The sequence below is a fragment of the Onychomys torridus genome, chromosome 9 (assembly GCF_903995425.1).
Source record: "Onychomys torridus chromosome 9, mOncTor1.1, whole genome shotgun sequence".
Lineage (NCBI taxonomy): Eukaryota > Metazoa > Chordata > Mammalia > Rodentia > Cricetidae > Onychomys > Onychomys torridus.
This window is the reverse complement of record NC_050451.1, coordinates 3,657,865-3,677,014: the sequence shown is the minus strand read 5'-3', so window position 1 is coordinate 3,677,014 and position 19,150 is coordinate 3,657,865. Positions and strand designations below refer to the sequence as shown.

At 47.0% G+C, this 19,150-nt stretch overlaps 2 protein-coding genes across 4 annotated transcripts in view; one reads left to right on the top strand and one right to left on the bottom strand.

The window, feature by feature from the left end:
• Chdh (choline dehydrogenase) overlaps window positions 1–4,279 on the bottom strand; it is a 31,204-nt gene extending 26,925 nt beyond the window's left edge. The window contains exon 1 of one of the 2 annotated variants that reach the window (XM_036198997.1): window positions 3,955–4,279. The gene's annotated coding sequence lies outside the window, so the exon portion shown is untranslated. The remainder of the gene's footprint in view (window positions 1–3,954) is intronic. The other variant, XM_036198998.1, reaches the window with a different exon arrangement.
• A 71-nt stretch (window positions 4,280–4,350) lies between these two features.
• Il17rb (interleukin 17 receptor B) lies at window positions 4,351–17,173 on the top strand. 2 transcript variants are annotated; one of them, XM_036199001.1, is made up of 12 exons: window positions 4,351–4,491; window positions 6,029–6,053; window positions 6,828–6,968; window positions 8,642–8,769; window positions 9,453–9,579; window positions 10,774–10,821; window positions 12,168–12,316; window positions 12,674–12,739; window positions 13,706–13,808; window positions 14,823–14,837; window positions 14,988–15,083; window positions 15,850–17,173. In XM_036199001.1, exons 1-12 carry the CDS (start codon window positions 4,432–4,434, stop codon window positions 16,413–16,415), a joined length of 1,524 nt encoding a protein of 507 aa, XP_036054894.1. In that variant the 5' UTR covers window positions 4,351–4,431; the 3' UTR covers window positions 16,416–17,173. The 2 variants fall into 2 exon arrangements, with proteins under 2 accessions (XP_036054894.1, XP_036054895.1); XM_036199002.1 differs by lacking the exon at window positions 14,823–14,837.
• The last annotated feature ends 1,977 nt before the right edge of the window (window positions 17,174–19,150 follow it).

Below are 19,150 nucleotides of genomic sequence, written 5' to 3'. Positions count from 1 at the left end.
CATGCATGAGTGCATACACATAAATGCAGGCAAACCCTCATATACGCAAAATAAAAATAAATAAATCTTTAAAATGGAAACATCTACCCGTGTCTTAGTTTCTTGTTTTTATGGGGGCAAAAGGAAAAATTGCTGATCATAGGAACATACTTATAATCCCAACACTTAGAAGGTAAAGGCTAAGGCAGGAGCATCACAATTTTGAAATCAACCCATGCTGTACAATAAGACTTATAAAAAAATAATAATCGGCTGGGCAGTGGTGGCGCACGCCTTTAATCCCGGCACTCGGGAGGCAGAGGCTGGCTAATCTCTATGAGTTCAAGGCCAGCCTGGTCTCCAAATCGAGTTCCAGGAAAGGCACAAAGCTACACAGTCTCAAAAAAAAAAAAAAAAAAAAAAAGAAGATAATGTTTAAAGAATTAAAAATACGAAATACGAAGCTCAAAGCCTGTGGAAATTTCACCCAGTTCACAGTCCACGTCCTTAACTCTACCCTCCTTCCTTCTTACTTAATCTCATCTATACATCCCATTTTCTCTTCCACGGCATATGAACCTACAACTACAACCAATAATAACATCAACTACAGGCTCATCCAGCTAATCAGTAAACAAAAACCATCACATCCTGCTTTACTTCCAATACAGTACCAACTGCCTTTCCTTGCATCCCTATGAGGCCGATTCCACCTTTAGTGAGGCTTTGCGCAAAAAAAGGGGTACCCATTTCTTCTGAGGTCTGTATGTTCTTCAAAGCCCCAATGTGATAATAACAAACATGGAAACCAACACAAGTGTCTACGAGACAGAGGTCATTTGCCATGAACAAACAGGTCATGCCCTGACATGGCTTCCCCTCCTGGAACTGGCTGGGGTGGCATTAACACTGAACTATAATCATGCCTGAGTCTGGGGTTCTTCTGTGCTAGCCCCTCCTACTGGGGCAGAGACTATATGGAGTTCAACGCCCATACTGGAAATCATGGAGTGAAAGCCCTCAGGGTCTTGGACTCAAAGGTAGCATTAAATTAGCCAAGTCCAAGTTCAAACGGTTGGAGTGGAACAGAAGGCAGAGGTAGCAATGGAAGCTCCAGTGATTGTTGTGCCAGCTGGGGCTGGCCAAAGAGCCCTGGCAGGCAGGCAGTATTCACTAGAACCAGCTCTCCCTTCACAAGACAATGAATTCACTGTTAACCGCCCAGAGACTTGATTAGTATTTGCAAAAAAAAAAAAGTGGAAAATTCCACCTGTGTGGGTGGAAACTAGACTCAGTATGCCAACAACCCTCACAGCTTTGTTCTCTCCAGGATGGCTAGAGCAGAGTTAACAAAGGTTATGGGTCCAAAGGAATTTCCCCACTTGGTAACATGGAGATACTAGAATTAAAAAAAAAAAATTTTAATTGTCTTATGTCTCCTGCTCTACATCCATGTAGTGAATTTAAACCCCTCAACTTGCTTTCCTGACTTTGGTTTCTTCTGAGTTCCTTGCTGGGTCTGCTGAGGGACAGAGTTCCATGTCATAGGTGCCTGGGGAAACTGAGGTAGCAAGAGACTGAGAGTGAATCATGGAGTCTCAGCTGCAGTAGCAACACAGAGCCTGTTAGAAATCCAGGTGACAGACAAAGAAGGCTTCCAGGCTCTGGACCAGACTGTGACCTTCCCCTACATGATGGCGAAATTCCAAAGCAATCTTCCTGGGCGTGCAGAGTTAGGCATGGCCTTGGAGGAAGGCGTGTGCTAATTTATTCTGGAATTTAATGAACACCCACCGAACTCCTGGGCAGGAAGACGTCTTGTGCCAGGTGGCTCTCGTAGACTTGCATACTGAATCCATGACTGAAGACATGTGGAGAATCTCCAAAGATTGCCTCCTTGGGATTCCAGTCAGTTCTTCACTATCGTGGTGGCTCACTCAGTCAATTGTTGTGGAAAGGAAACCTCTGAGAAGAACAATAGCTTGCCATACACCCAGGAGAAGCAGCTAAGCACTCTCAGGGCTAGGAGGCATCTGAGCAAGTGGGACCTTCTCAGCAGATCACCCTAGAAGCTGGCATGCTCACTCAGCAAGGATCACTGGAGGAGGGGTGGGTACTTGTGGCCTGAGACAGGATAGAAATTCCCAAAGACAGACAGGCACAACCTCTTGGACCAGGTATGACCCCATCTCTGACTGCAGGACTGTTTATATTTCTTTTCACTGCCCACTCTGATGTCCTGACCATAGGCCACAGGTACACACTCCTGTTCCAGAGTCAGGGTAGTGTTGTCCCGAACCCTGTCCTCACTAGTGGGGGAAAGTGCTCCCCTGCGTCAGGAGGCTATCTGGCACTCCTGCTTGGGCATTCTCCCACATCCACAGCCGCTTTCCTACCATTACCTCACCCACTCTCCCTCTCTCCTCAGCCACCAGATTCTCCTAGAGAAGGAACCCAGCCAGCTGCCTCAGCCCTTTCTCAAAACAAAACTATCCTATACCCACTCCAAGCCATTTCCTCACGTTTGCCCTACCTTCTCTTGCCAAGGTCAGGCAAGGCCACTCTGGGGTTTCTGTGTTCATGTGACACCAAGAGTTCTTACACTAGATGAAATGCCTTCTACCCACCTTTACCCCTCAAGGGCCAAGAAATGGCTGACTCACAGACCTATCCCTGGGCCTGACCTCTCTATCCCTGCTGTCCCAAAGCCCTTGACCTTTGCCCTGAGCTTACTACAGCAGGGTGTGTTCTGCCAGGCCGGCTCTAAGCCTGGCCAGGTGTTGGCACTCAGCTACTCATTGAATGAACACATGTTGGTAGTCAGCTGTGACTTGCTCGTCTGAGAGGGGGTGTTCTCCAACTCGATAGGCAGACACACAAGTTTTCCAACACTGAAGACTGACTGCCCTCTAAACATCGATCCGGTTCCGCAGCCCCATAAGACAAAGTTCTCGGACTGAAACTGGAAAACATGGCCACCTCCACTTTGCTTTTGCATCAGGGCGGGCACTTTGGCCTTGACTGTGCCTCTCACTGCACTCCTCCTTAGTCCAAGAGCATGCATCAGCGGTTCACCTTTGCACCCTGGCAGCCAGCAAGTGTTTACTCTTCAGTAAGGCCATCATGACAGCTAGAAATGTTCCCAGGGACCACTGGGCCCAAGTAGCTCACAAAGATTGAGGAAGGGCCCCAGGGTGGTTCAGTTCCAGGTCAAGGATGGGTGGGGTGAGGCTACATCTCCTTGGTCAGGAATCAGAACAATTCTCTCAGGAAAGTATTCCTTGCAATCCCACAGAGGCTGGGGACTCAGCCTGTTCCATGTTTATCAGAAACAGAACCTGAGTCTCACAGGTAAACTGAGTCTTATATCCCGGTAGGGCTTCAGCAATCACAGCTGCTTGACTCAGTCCACACTCTCAACGGGACAAGTCAAGCAGGACTTCTGCCCTAGGGCTCCCTTCAATTCCACTATCTACAAGTTTGGTAATACCAACAGTCATTAACCTATGAAGGGCTGAAGCAGCTGAATTCCAGGCTCTGTAGCCCTTGTCTAATCCCAAAGAATACTGGACGAGTCCTCTCTCAAGAGTTTTCATCTGCAAAGGATGGTCTCTGGGCCACCTTCCCAGAATGAAGGTCTGAGAGGTGGAGAATCAGGCAAGTTTCATTCACGCAGCAGCCCTGCCAAATGTCAGAACTTCAGCTCTGAACCCACCGTGCTGAGGCACCAGCTTCGGGACCCCATTCTACAGAAATACACTTAACCAGAAAGCCTGAGCAGTCGGGGTAGAGATTCTTATCAGTATTACCTTGTAACTGTAAGTTCCTGTCAAAGGCTTCCCCCAAGAAGCCAAGGAGGTTTCGGTGGCTCGAGTCCCTCCCCCTTGTCTTTCTGGGACTCTTTCTGGGTAAAGGAGGCCCCGGGTCCTCCCGACCTACTACTACTTAGCCTAGGGCCCGAAGCTCGCTACTCACCAGGGACAGCTCCGAACCTGGGCAGGGACGATCGGCGGCCGCGAAGAGCAGGATCCGGGCGCACAGAGAAGACGGTGGCCGTCCGTCTTCGCCCTCAGCGCTTTAACTGGCGGCCTGGGGCGTCGCGTGCTCTCCGCCGGAAGGGCCAGGCTGCTAGGTCGGGCTCGGGGCGCGGGTGCGGTCGCCCCACCTAGCTTGCTGCACACACCTATGCGCGGGCCTCGACGCGCGCCGCGGCTGCTAGAGTTCCGTACTCCCTGGCCCGGGTCATTCGCTCCCCGCCCACCCCCGCGAACCCCGCGGCGGACAGGGCCGCCACTTTACGGTCCTGGGACCCGGCCAGCGCCCGCCCCAGATAGGGCAGGGCGGCGTTGTAGGAGGCGGAGCCCGGAGAAAGCTGCCGCGGGCGGGCACCTGGATAAGAGGACCCTGAACCGCCCGCCCCAGCTCCGCGTGGTGGTGGGCGGTGGCTGGGTCATGTTGCTGGTGTTGCTGAGCCTGGCTGCAGTGTGCGGGAGCACCGCGCCCCGAGAGCCGGTAAGCATCCCTGTCCCCTGTGAGCGCCCTTTTTCTTGGTGTCCCATCCTTTTACCAGAACCCTGACAAGCATAAGACCCGACAGCTCAAGTTTCTAGGAAATTGCCCATGGACCACCCTCTGGAAGGGGCCAGATTTGCACCCCTGAGGTAACCATAATGGTTACCTTGCACTTTCGTCGTCCCTCTATTCCCAGCCTGGAAGGCATTTTGCTGGAGACATGAGATTTAGGTCTGTCGCAGATGTGACCCTGGACATTTGGGCGCATCTCGTCATAGTATTCTTAATAAAACAGTGGAACTCAACTCACACGGGTGCCATGCCTCACCTCCTGGTTCATGGTGACTAGACAGTTTCGCTCACACGTGTGCTGACACACCTCTTGGGTCATCAGAACACACTGTACCTGCCTGCTTGCTTGTTTTTCCTTGATTTCTGGGAAAGCCAAAGCTAGTATATGGTGTCCTGAAGCCATCAACTACTGACCTTGCCTCTCTATGCAACAGAAAACTGTCCTGGGGCATTTGCTGCCAGGACAACTGAATAGGCTTTGTGAATGGTCATGCCTGTCTCCTCTCATTTACCATTCAACTAGATCTCAGTTCCTAGTGGATGGCTCATTTGTTTAAAAAGAAATGCCATAAAGCAAAGGACTGTGGATGACTTCACCCAAACCAAATTTACCCCACCAAAACCTTTGTTTTCTGCTGTCACAAGGTCTTTGGAAATGAGGAAGCTGGGATCCTAGAGTCCTCTGGGTTTGTCACATTGGATCTTACCACTGAAGATCATTAACAACTGAAATACATTTTTGAGGCTCACTATATTATTCCCGAACCATACTAGTCATTATTTTTCTTATGTAAACTTCAAAGAGTTTATTGAGTACTGGCCTTTCTTAGACATTGATGAGTTTTACTTTTTGAAAGCTGTTTTAGAAAGATGTGATGAAATCACAATTGCCCCCGGTTTTCTAAGTAGCTCAGCTGAGTCTTAGATCAAAAGAGAAGTACGATATGGGCCTGGAGAAGACATGGTGGGCTGCTCCACTGCTACCCTCTTTCCTCTCTTTGCACAGCCCAAGGTTCACTTGAGAAATCAATAAATAGTACACTGTCCTGAAAACCAGCAGTTAAACATCAGATAGTTAAAGTACCTCACAATGGCCATCGGTAAACTGCGTCAGGGAAGGGCTGTGTGTGTGTGTGTGTGTGTGTGTGTGTGTGTGTACACATGAGTGTGAATGCCTGTGACCATGTCCTCAGGAACCAGAGGCGTTGAGTTCTAGAGCTGGAGTTCTAGGCAGATGTGAGTTGTCTGATGTGGGATCTGGGACCTAAAACACAGCTACTCTATAAGAACAGTGTGCTGTGTTAACTGTTGAGCCATCTCTCCAGCTCCCAGCTCATCTTTTCTTTGAAAACTTGTTACTTGTGCATGCGTCTAAGGAAAAAGATGGTGTTTTGCCTAATATGGTAAAAAGAGCATCGTGGTTTGCCGGCTTCAACATGACATTTGGTTTCTCTCTTTCCCGCAGACTGTTCAATGTGGCCCTGAGACCGGTAGGTGCATTAGAGAATTTGGAATTGGGTATTTAGAAGCACAGCTGGACATTAAGAAGGTCTGAATCAGGCAGCAGGTCATGGTGGATCAGGCACATGGTGATGCATTGCCTTGTTAGCTAAAGCGAGTGAAATTCTCAAGGCAGAATTTGGGGAGTAAGGATGTGTTTGAGATGGGCTGGGCTCCCTGTGAATTAGTGCACAGGTAGAGTGGAACTTGGCCGTGCTTAGTGGGAAGCAGTCCCAGCCACTCCAGAGAGGGACATTGATTGTGGTGGGAAGGGCTACACCATTTATTGTTGGGACTAGGAAGCAAATGTTTTACACATAGGTACCCGAGATGGTAGCCTCTGAAGAATGAATGGATTTTGCCCAAGAAATGTGAATGGTGAGAGTGAGCAGGAGGGGGTGGTGGCAGCAAAGGTGAAGAGTTGAGAAAGTGGTTGTGATGTGGGCTAGCTGTCTGAGTCCAGGGCGCAGGCATGTCTGAGGCATGGAGAAATCAGGACTGACATTAGTGAGCATTAGTGGACGTGTCCAACTAAACACACACACACATACACACACACAGCTGGAACACCCCAAGTGCTATATAGTTTGAGACCATGAAATGGAGAGAATTTATTCAGATGTATAAATCAGCCAGCATCTAGAAGTTTGGCTTTCCTTAGCAGAAGTGAGTTGCGATGGAACAGGACAGATCACTTGGAGGAAATAACTTCTGACTGGCCCTGAAACAGGAGTGTCATAGGAAGTCTTCTTGCCTTCCCCCAGGGCCATCTCCAGAGTGGATGGTCCAACACACACTCACCCCAGGAGACTTGAGGGACCTCCAAGTGGAACTTGTTAAAACAAGGGTTGCACCAGAGGATTTTTCAATTTTGATGAACATAAGCTGGATACTCCGGGCAGATGGTAAGTTTGCATCAGTCAAAGTATCTACTAAGAAACGTAAAGGATATAGGACCCATTAATTCCACTCCTAGGCATGTACCACAGATGTACATAACCAAAGACACATCCTAGGATGTGTACAGTAACACTGTTCATAACAGCATCCAGATGACCAAGAGCCTAAAAGAACCACAAAGTGGAAACTTTGCAACTCAACAATAAGAATTCTCTGTGTGTAACAATATGGAAGTCACAAATACAAGCTGCCAGACTCCAAAGAGCTATACAGCTGTGTCTGTGATCATGCCTACAGTAGCTCATGGAAGAACAAAACTGAGCTAGATGTTCATTGCCAGGATGGGGGTTTTGGGAGCTACTCTGGCTCGGAAGTGATTGAAAGGAAGGAAGCCCAGGCATCACCTGGGGGTGGACAGTTCATGGCCTCTGCTGGCTGTAAAAGTGTGCCACGTCACTGGTGAGCACTGTCATTCTGCGGTCACTTCACTGAAGAGATGGTCCCCTAGTTTAGGAACAGCTCTGGCTTGGGCTGATTTCCCACTCTCCAAATGACATCATGAAAGTCCTGGCATTTCCTCCAGATTATGCAGAAAGCCACATGTAAGTTCCTTAGACAAGTCAAGGCTGGGACCCAAATGCCTATGCTTGTGGTTTCTATTTGCCCATGTTAAACTTGGTTTAGTCAAGAGTCCATTTACTCTGCACCTGGGAGACTGAAACAGGGAGATTGTGGCAAGTTTGAGACCCCCCCTGGGGCATATACTAGGATCCAAGACAGTGGGCTACAGGGTGAGACCTTGTCTCAAAAAATTTACGGTAATGGTGAGAAGAGCCAAGAGAAGGATCCATTTACCTGGGGAAATGAGTCAATGACAGGCTTCATCAGTACATTTTTCAGAGTAAGAAAGGCAGCCACAAGCAATGTGGAGGGAAGCCTCAAAGGGAGTTGTGCTCCATGTGAATGGAGTGGGCCAGCAGAACCAGTGCAGGACCCCAAAAGACTCCTGTGAGATGCTACAATAGGCTTTGGCCCCACACTAAGCAGGTCTTTGGTCGGTGTTGTTAAGCACTTTAAAGGGAACTTGGAAAGGTAGAGATAGAGATAGAGAAACAGACCCACGACAAAGAATGGTCTGCATGGGCATAGGACAGTCAAAATAGGCAGAGTCTGGTGCTGATGTTTGGACAGTTTTTTGTTTTTTGTTTTTAAAAGAAAAAAAAAGGAGTCAAAAAGCCTGAAGCATCTTCTAAACTAGAAATAGGCAGTGTTCAGGACCCATTAATTCCATTCTTAGACACACCCAACGGAAGTACCCATGTGTATGCACTGAAAGACAGCCTTAGGATATGGACAGACCCCCAAGCAATCTGTCACCCTCAAGAGACCTAGAATGGGGCCAATGGCATCATTAACCGTGGGCACTTTGTACAACTCAGGCCAACCTAGAAGGAGTAGAGCTCCTGGGCTTTGGAATTTGGGTTTGCATCTGCTGCTGGTGGGCTGTGAAAGCTCAGGCTGAGTACCCCGCCCCCAATATTTCCAAAGCCTCATTCACCCCATCTGCACATTGGATGCCATGGTACACACCAGCTGCGATGAAGCATTTCGATGATAGAGTTCTGCCTGAGCCACATAAGTGCTAATAAAACATCTTCCCACTTACCTGTCTCTGCAGCCAGCATCCGCTTGTTGAAGGCCACCAAGATCTGTGTGACTGGCATAAGCAACATGCAATCATACAGCTGCGTGAGGTGCGATTACACAGAGGCCTTCCAAAGTCAGACCAGACCTTCCGGCGGCAAAGTAAGCACTTTGCAGGCCCATGGCTGTGGTTGACAGATGGGCCCTTTGCTTGAGAATCATGAATAGTGTGCCTCAGAAAAGCCTGATGAGGCAGATCGAGATGCCTGCCCAGGTTTAAACTCCACTAGTCTACCCAGTGCCTGGGGATGTCAGCATCTTTGAGACTCATTGTCCAACAAAGTGAGGGGAGCTGACTTAAATTATATTCTGGCTCCAAAATGCCACTCCTCACCAATTCTGAGTTCTATCAGCAAACTGGGCCGGGACCATTCCCTACATAGACATTGACCAGAGACCTGTTTCAGCTGGAACAAAAAGGTTAAATGGCAAATAAAAAGGGGGCTGTCAAGCCCAACAGCCTGAATTTAGTCCATAGGACACACATGGTAGAGAGAACAAATCCTTCAAGTTGTCCTGACCTACACACACACTGTGGCATGATCCCCCACTAGTGTTCACACACACACACACACACACACACACACACACACACACACATACACACACACACAGTAGCACGATCCCCCACTAGTGTATACACATGCACACACACGAACTGTGCATGATCCTCCACTAGTGTACACACACATACACACACCATAAATGTGGGACATTCACAAGTGAAAGCAGCCATCCAGAGGCCCTGCTCTTGCACTGTACAACTGCCCTGCTTTGCTTTGCAGTGGACCTTCTCCTATGCAGGCTTTCCCGTGGAGCCAAGCACACTCTACTTCATCGGGGCGCATAACATCCCCAATGCTAATATGAATGAAGACAGCCCTTCCTTGTCCACGAACTTCACCTCTCCAGGTAAACTTCCCCACCTCTTTGGTTATTCTGTCTGTCCGTCCGTCCGTCTTACTATTTCACTTGTGGTGCGGCATGTGGTTTGGTGCAAAGATTCTTGGGAAGCCCCCAAAGCTGTAGATTTCCTCATCTGCAGACACAGTACTAATCCCTCCTCACTCAGGGTGGAGAGGGTTAAGTTAGGTAAGTGTGGGGAAGGCATGTTCCTGGGTGCCAGGCAGGATGCAGAATTCATCTTCTCTCCCAGCACTTGCCCTGAGCTGTACACACGGCAATGGTGACACTCTGACTCTGCTCCTTAATCCATCCAGGGTAACTTTGGTGCTGCACCATTTACTACATGGTACTTTCCAGCTTTCCTGATGACACCAAAAAGCTCACTGGGATTTTTTAAAGTGAGTTTTGTTTGGGGATGGTTTTTGAAAAGCTGTAAAAGTAGACAAAATTCCATGTAGCTCTAAGTTCCTCTGGTCGTCAGCATCTTGTTTTGAGGGTATACTTTTGAAAACTAGGAAGATGGCATTGGCATATTTCTCTCAACTAAACACCAGGCTTTGGGGATTTCAGCTGCTTATCCATTACATTTTCTTCCTGTTCCAGGGTCACTTAGCCCCTTATTCCACCTCAGCCTCCTCTGGTCATTAGTTTTCATGACCTCATCAAACATCATATAGATCGTCCCCAATTTGAGTTTGTCTGAGGTTTGTTTCATATGTAGGCCAGGGATCTGAGATTTGGGTATGAGTCCCACAGGAAGCATTGGGCCTTCCTCACTATGTCCTATCTGGACATAGTATATGACATTGTTGGTGAGGGTCATGCCTACTAGGCATCTGTGTACCCACCACCTAGAGCCTCATGTCTGGAAGAGGCAGAAACTACATGTATTATTAGCTCTGACTCTTTGGTTTCCAAGTCTCTTGTTGGTGACTGATTTGATAAAGGCTATACTTATGTGAGACTACTTACAACTTCCAGGGGTGGATGAATTCCTGTTTAACTGTAAAATGATAGTGTCCTGTTCAGATATGCCATCTCTCTTGTATCTGAAGAGAGTGTGTGGGGGTTGCATATGTGTGTGTGTATATGTGTGTGTGTGTGTGTGTGTGTGTGTGTGTGTGTGTGTGTGTGTACTGGGCAAGGGGTTATAATAGAGATACCTTTTACTCAAATGGAACAACTTTCATTCAATCCCAGGCTGCCTAGACAATGTAATGAAGTATAAAAAGCAGTGCATTGAGGCGGGTAAGTAGATGTAGCATTTTGTTCTTGTTATTTGGAGGTACTCCTAACTGGGACCCATGAAGCTCCATCCAACCTCAGGCAGATAAAGAACTGAGATGTAGAGATGGAAGTTCTCTGTCCAGTGAAGGAGCTGCTTTGGGCTAAGCAGCTATCCATACTAGGACAGACTCTTAGGTTTACATAGCTCAGCAACAGCGACAGGAAACCACCCCTGTCCTTGGCTAAACTAACACTTTATCCCAAGTTCCACTTAATGACAGTGCCCATGGGAAGCTGTTTGTGATTGGAGGAGAGTCCCACTAGCCTTTACACCTGCTTATCACAGCTGACCTGTGGTCAGTGGAGGCTCTGGGTACCTTCTGTTTGGATTAACAAACAGGGTCAGTGTTTGTCCAAGTAAGGCCCTGGAGGCCTTCTCGAAAGCCCACCTCCTCTATGGTCTAGACTCTTAGAAGCCCCTGAATTGTGAGGGAGCTGCTTTAGGATAGTCAGTCCCCCATCCCAACTTCTAAGGGTGAGTATAAATTTCCAAGCAGTAGAATCTTGTGATGCTAATGAGGTTAGTGATAGTGTCATTGCAGGGATGGGGTGGGTGGGTGGGGGGTGACTGTTGCTCCCACCAAGAGATCACTCTAAAAGAATTTTGAGACTCTAAGGGTGTGAGGTCCAGGACCTAGGATGAGTACTCCAATTCACTCCTAGAACCAGCTCCCAGCCAGGGCCTGAACCAGTCCCATCAGCAAGGAAGCTAAGCTGACTGAACATATATATACATGTTCCTGGAAATTTGCCCAGTCATATTTGCAGGTCACATGAGTGGAGGCAACAGACTTTCTGATTGTTGATCAGCCAAGGATTCCTGTAAGCTGTGTGATATCTCCTTCCTTCCTTTGTATCTAGTACAGCTGGCAGCCTGTCTCTGTGCTTCTAAGTTCGGAGCCTCAGTTCACTGACTCCATATTTTAGAGCATACCTAAACTGAGGCCCCTCCTCCCACCTGAGAAAGGGGAAAACAGCGGTCCTTGCTCCCTTACCTCAAAATGTAGGGTGAGCATTGAATTGTATCATAGACTGTGATCTGTACTTACCACTCCCAGCTCAAGGAAGCCATTTCTAGCAAAGTAACGGTATTTGGTGGGTGGGTGGGGGGTTGTCCCTAAACTTTCTTGGACATCAGGTACTTTGTGATCCAAGGAACAGTGTTGGAAGATATACTATAGTTGAGTCCCTGTCTCTTAGGTGTGTGCCTAAGGATTTAGATTTGTGTCTGTAAAGCCCCCTTGGGGATGCAGATAAGGGAGGGGTTATCGGGTCACCCATGTGGGTCCCTCTCAATTTGTTTGTAGGAAGCCTGTGGGACCCAAACATCACTGCTTGTAAGAAGAACAAGAAGATGGTTGAAGTGAATTTTACAACTAATCCCCTTGGAAATAAATATGGTGTTTTCATTCTATGCAACATGAACATGCCATTGGGGGTTTCTGAAGTGCTGGAGGTACTTTCCCTTCCCCCCTTATGACCACCCCATCCCCAACCTCTGGCTTCAAGAATCTTGAGGTACAGACACTTCAGAATCCTTCAAATAGGTTTTCTTTCAAGAGAGCCCAGCGCTATCTGTTGGCCAAGCACATTAGGCTACTTGGATTGATGTAGCAGAAACAGGCCTCTGTAGGCATTCTGGAGACAAATCTAAAACCAACTAAAGACAGAAGTTCTAGGCTTCTGAAGGGAGTCCTTATGTGCATAGTCTGATGCATCAGAAGTCAGTTAGGAGCAATGGCTTCGTCACTGGCAGCCTCTGTGCTCACCTGTGACTTAGGGCGCATGACTGTGTTTCACTTATCTGCACCAGAACGAACTGACACGGACATCGGTAGCCATTCTGGTGGACAGCGAGAGTGAAGGTGCCGTGGTTCAGGTGAGTCCCCGGGGGAAGGGAGGGTCACTGGAGAACTGTGTCCTCTACTATGGATGCTTTCCGTATGTGCATGTGTTCGTGGGAAGCTAGGGACTGAACCTAGGACTTCTTGAATTCTAGGTAAGTATCCAACAACTGACACACACGCTCTGAATGCATTTTAAGGATGGCCAGTCTCTGCCCAGCACTCCCCCATCAAGCCGTGTTGCCAGGGACTCCTTATTAGTCTACAGCGGTGAGACAAAAAGCTGACTCTATAGTTGTGGTGCCTTTTGTTTGGATTAGGAGCTGCTGACTTTCCAAAGTGCTTTTATTTCTATTTTCTATTAAAGATCTTCAGAGTAATTCTGAGATCGGACAGTCATTTTATTTCCCCAAATCTTCAGTATTAATTTAAAAGTGAAGCTGCAAAGGGTTGAAGCTGGAAGGCTGGAGTCCAGGTCAGTGTCTGAACTTAGGAGAGGAACTGTTCATCTAGGAGCCTCAGCTGGCCCAGGTGGAAAGAGGAAATTGGAAGAGTAGGTACTGTCAGGTCCCTGTAGTTTATGACGCGGAGGGTCACAGTGTAGCACAACCACACCCGAGAGTTGTCCTCCACTCCCTGGAACATGAAGTGCTCAGGATGGCCCAGAAAGCAGACCCTGGCACACTGCAACTGCACCTTTCAGGAAGTCATGGACTTTCCTAGTGCCAGGGAACTCACCTACTGTTGTCCTGGGGATAGATTGTATGTTTATTAGGATGTAGCCGCCCTTTTAGATAAGGAAAACACTATGTCAGTTACAAGCACAAAGGTCAAGGGCATGGCAGGTATTTAGGTCTGGAGTCACCAGACTAGGTTTGTGTGCTACAGAGTGTAAACAAGGGGAAATTGTTGATGACCATGCCAAGAGGTGCAAGCATAAAAAAAAAAAAAAAGTTTGTGTTGGAAGTATGAACACTGCTGTGTGTCTCCCCTTTTCTCAGCTGACTCCGTATTTCCACACCTGTGCCCCTGACTGCATCCGACGCCAGGGAATAGTTGTGCCTTGTTCAGAGACAAGTGCTTCCTTCCCTGCTCCAGCTAACAGTAAGTACCAGTCAGTACCACAGGATGAGCAGAGAGGCTCAGGACACACAGGGCCCCTATGAGATGTAACAGGTTATACTGTGTCCGTGGGGAGCATTAAGAGGTCCCTGCCTGTGTACCCTGAACTGGTGTGACAGAACAATGTCTGTGCTACCCCAGAGATCTCAGAACCAAGTATGAACAAAGGCTTTATTTGTGAAGACACTATCTTCAAAAGCAGGATGTACAGAAGGGTTAAAAAAAAGAGCACAAAATGGTTGTTTAGAGTACCACAAGGCTATGAAAGAGTTACTGAGAATAAAGGACTGTGTGAGTCCATGAGGAAGTGTGCATTTCACGGTATTCCAACTCTCTCTGAATCTTATTTGGTTAACAAATCAGGAATATTGGCACCCAAAGATGCCTCTCTGGTGCCTGAGTATATGTTCTGGAAAATGTCTCTGGATTTAGAGATGCGTCAGTTATTTTCGCTAACAATGGACAAACAGAACGTTCTGAAACTAGCCCATGGGTGGGTGGGGCCAAAAGATGAAAACAGCCAGACAAGCTTTAGATAGCTTGACTTCTATGTGGGCACACTGCTGTTGTGTGCATTAGGTATGTAAGTTCATCCTGAGGAACAAAGGTTCTTCAAACACAAAAACACTGTTAAACTCTGGTTATCACTGAAAATGCTTATGTGCTTGAGGAATGGAGACCTGAGTTTGGAGAATGTCTCTTAATTCCCTGAAAATCTAGGGAGAGGGCTGGAGAGATCACTCAATGGGGAGAATTATTTGCAACCTGGGTTTGATCCCTGGAAACCATGGGGGATGTAGAGAACAAATGCCCTAATGATGTCCTCTGACTCTCTCTCTCTCTCTCTCTCTCTCTCTCTCTCTCTCTCTGGCACATGTGTGCTGCATTCACACACATCACAGTAATACTTTTATTTATTGGTTGTGAGCCTAGCCTTTAATGGCCAAGATATCTCTCTAGCCCACAGTAATTGATTTTTTTTTTTTTTTTTGATAGCGACCTGGATACTGGGTAAGAACCTTTAATCAGCACACCCCCTAAAGATCTAGCCCTTGGTTTGAAAAGGTCTAAACTTCCACCAAGGAGAGTTAAAAAAATTATTTACAAGTAGAAGACAAATGTAGCTTTGCTTGCTAAGGGTAACTGAGCTGTTTCCTGCAGATAGAAGCATGCTGGGAGGCTGGCTGCCACTCATCCTGGTGCTGCTGGTGGCTACATGGGTCCTGGCAGTTGGGATCTACCTAACCTGCAGACAAGGTAAGGGTGGTCACTCTGAAGATACTCTGAAATCCCTCCTGCCTGGAAAGGAAATATAGCTAGATGTGGTAGGATAAACCTGCTCTCTTAGCCCTTGGGAGGAAGAGGAAGGGGGATCAGGAGTTCAAGGACACCCTCAACTAATTACTGTTCAAGGCCAGCTTGAGCTATATGAGAAGCTATTTCAAAAAACCACAAAAAGGACCTCTTAGTGTACCCTGTGAGTTGCTTCTATGTCATGGCCGAAGATTAACTCCATGCTTTAAGCTAAGAAAGCCACATGAACTTTCATCTCAGGAATACCTGCATTTCAGGATGCTGTTGGCACTGTGTTAGCTATAGGGTTACAGTACCTTTGTACACAGTCTTGTTGAGTAGCACAGCGTGGCCTTAATTTATAGCAATATGAAGAAACTCTACCACCTGCAGGTAGAAACTAGTACAAACCACAGAGCTGACCCAACTCCTGATATGACATGTAGAGGTCCCATCTCTGCCAAAGTACAGCTGCTTCGAGTTTATCTGAAAATACTATGAAGTCCGATTTACCAATGGGGGCTTAGAAAGCCATCTTCTAAAATGCTGTTAAGATTTAAGCATCGGTGTTTGAGGTATTTGAAGGAACTATCAGGGCCATCATTCCTCTGTCTGGAACAAATCCTGATCCTGGCTGACATTCTCTGGTGGGGATCATTTATTGGGGATGGTTTAGACTACTGGAAAGGCCTGCTATTTGCTACTCAGTTAACAAAATTCCTCCCCACAGAAAGGAGCTCCAAGTCTTCCTTTCCTACCACCAACATGCTGCTGCCCCTCATTAAAGTCCTGGTGGTTTACCCATCTGAGATTTGCTTCCCTCATACCGTCTGTCGCTTCACCGACTTCCTTCAAAACCACTGCAGAAGTGAGGTCATCCTCGAAAGATGGCAGACAAAGAAAATAGCCGAGATGGGTCCAGTGCAGTGGCTTACCACCCAGAAGCAAGTGGCAGACAAAGTGGTCTTCCTTCTTTCCAGTGATGCCCACAGCCTCTGTGACAGTGCCTGCCGCCAGAACAAGGACGGCGCCAGGGAGAATTCTCAGGACCTTTTCCCCCTCGCCTTTAACCTTTTTTGTAGTGATCTCAGCACCCAGGCTCACCTGCACAAATACCTGGTGGTCTACCTCGGCGGGGCGGACATCAAGGGCGACTATAATGCTTTGAGTGCCTGCCCCCAGTATCGGCTCATGAAGGACGCCACAGCTTTCCACACAGAACTGCTCAGAGCTACACGGAACATGTCAATGAAGAAACGGTCACGAGCCTGCCATGGCGGCTGTCCCCTGTTGTAGTCCACCCAGAAGAAGAGAGACCCTGACGCTCTCCTAGTCTTACCACTTCCAGTGACAAGAAGCTTTGTGAGGACCCTGAAGCTTACTCCACAGGCTGCATGGAGGGAGTACCGTATCACAAAACTTGCTTTAGAAATGGAGTTTGCAGAGTCAGAACTTGAGGCTAGTCACTAGCAGGTTTTATGCCTATATTACAGTTAGAGACATTAATGAATGGAAGCTAAATTCACGAAGCTCAATCACATTTACACCCAAAGCCCAGTAATGATTCTCACTGCAAACTAGACATTCTGGCAATGAAATAACAAGGCATTTCCCAGTCAGGAGCCCTGTCTTGCACTGCCCATGCTCTGTGCTGCATGCAGGAATGTTTGGCCCTGTAACATTTTAATGTGTTAATGAATAATCCATTTGAGAAGCACTCACTAATTGAGTAGCTCCCTAAGAGGAAAAGCCTATTACACACATAAGCTGGACACATCTTGCCTGACCAATGGCCCATTGGTGTATGTGTCCTGTATGACCCCACTGTACTGAGTGATATCTGTATAGCACCTTCCCTTGCCAAACTTCTGGACAGGCAACCTTTGTTTTTATTGTAGAAGCGCTAGGAACTGAACCTAGGGTGTTGTACAGCTAGACAAATGCTCTACCCCTCAAATGCATCCTAGTCCCTCACAGGTGGCTTTTCAGTAAATATAAAAACACTTCACCAGCCAGACATGGTGGCACACACCTTTAATCCCAGCACTCACGTGGCAGAGGCAGGAGGACTCCTGAGTGTAAGGCCAGCCAGAGATACAGAGCGAGACTGTCCCAGACAGTCTTTTGCCCAATTACCCATCCACTGTTCTAGTTCCCAGAGTTCATGGTTATTACATGTTTCCTGTTCAAGTCAAAACTAATTCACTGAAATTGGCTCTCTTCATGTAATATGTAATATATCTTTTAAAAATCAATTACTTTAAAAACAACCAAGGGCTGGAGAGATGGCTCAGAGGTTTAGAGCACTGATCGCTCTTCCAGAGGACCTGGGATCAGTTCCCAGCACCCACATGGCAGTTCACAGCCATCTTAACTCCAGTTCCAGAGGGATCTGATACCACTCTCTGGCTTCTAAAGGCACACTATATACATTTAAAAAATTATTGCACACACATCAGTGTTTTGCTTGCAATATGTCTGTATACAATGTGCATGCCTGGTGCCTGAGGTCTGAAGAGGGGGGTGGATCCCCTGGAACTACAGTTACAGATAGGAGTGAACCACCGTGTGGATGCTGGGAATCAAACCAGCATCTTCTGCAAGAACAAACACTCTTCCCTACTGAGCTCTCTCTCCACACCCCCTAATGTAAATAAATCTTATTTTTTAAAAAAACACAAAAAAAAAAAAAAAAAAAACAGTACAAGCAGTAGTAGCACACAGATCTGTAACATCTTGAGTCTTCTAGCTCTTGATTGTCTTGAAGCAGCTTTTTCTTAATGTAAAAACCACAGAAATTATCCATGTTAGCATATGTACTTGTCTAGTAAGTCTTCATACAGCATCATCTGTTTTGTGGTGTGATCCAGTTTCAGGTAGTTGACTGTTAAATGTATGTAGCTAGAGGCTGGGCATGGTGGCACATGCCTTTAATCCCAGGGCTCCAAGGCAGAGGCAGAGAAATCCCTGAGTTCAAAGTCAGTCTGGTCTACATAGTTCTAGAACAGCCAGAGCTACATAATTGAGAAACCTTGTTTAAAAACAAAAACAGGTTTGTAATTGGTCAGGTGTGGTGGCAAACACTTTAAAAAATATGTTTTTAATTATGTGTAGGTGTGTGTGTCTGCATGTAGGTATGAACATAGAGTATAAGTATCCACTCAGAAGAGGTCAAAGGCATCAAATCCCCTAGAGCTGGAGTTACAGATGGTTGAAAGCTGCCTGACATGTGCTGGGAACTGAACTCAGGTCTTCTGGAAGAGCACTGAGTGCTCTTAAACACTGAACTGTCTTCCAAGCCCCTGTGGTATGCATTTTAAATAACAGTGCTCTGGAGGGACGCAGGCAGAGCTGTGAGTTCCAGGATAAAGGGAAAGTTTGCACATTAGCCTCAAAGGTCTTGTTTTGGGGCGTGGCTTAGTGGCAGAGAATTTGTATATGATGTACAAGGCCCTGGGTTCAATCCGCATCAACGTAAAAAGCAAGCAAAAAAGAGCCAATGTAAAAGGCCACATCATGCATTCTAATATGTCTTATGAATAAATAAAACCCAAAAGATGCATGAAGTGCAAACTCCCTGCATCCAGCTTTGTGAGCATGATGGCTGAGGCTGTGCCTAGTGTGGCAAGGCTGTTACTTGGTAAGACAGCTGTCAGATGCTTTACAAACGTGCTGAAGATGTATATAGCTTTTGTCACAACTTGGACCAGAAACCAACTTCCTCTGAATCAACATCTACCACTGTAAGAGATGCTCATGTGGAGAATGATTACCACAGATACATCATGCTTCTGAAAGCATGGAGCTGATTGTAAACTCTGTTCCAACAGCCCAGAAACATAAAATCATATTCTATAAGTTAGGTCAAAAACATAAAAGAATAGATAATTTTCAAACTATATATTTTCAAAGTATATACCCAAATGATATTACCAGGTTAACCCTTGCTACATCAGTGGTCCCCTCTTGGTCCTAACCTACATCAGAGGACTCCTCTTGGTTCTAACCACTGAGCTTTACCTGGTGACTCC

What these genes read in the sequence shown, in the direction of transcription:
- Il17rb (XM_036199001.1), top strand. Translation starts at nt 4,432, where the DNA reads ATGTTGCTGGTGTTGCTGAGCCTGGCTGCAGTGTGCGGGAGCACCGCG. An exon ending in TCAATGTGGCCCTGAGACCG is followed by an intron (nt 6,054 to 6,827) that starts GTAGGTGCATTA and finishes GCCTTCCCCCAG; the next exon opens with GGCCATCTCCAGAGTGGATG. An exon ending in CTGGATACTCCGGGCAGATG is followed by an intron (nt 6,969 to 8,641) that starts GTAAGTTTGCAT and finishes CTGTCTCTGCAG; the next exon opens with CCAGCATCCGCTTGTTGAAG.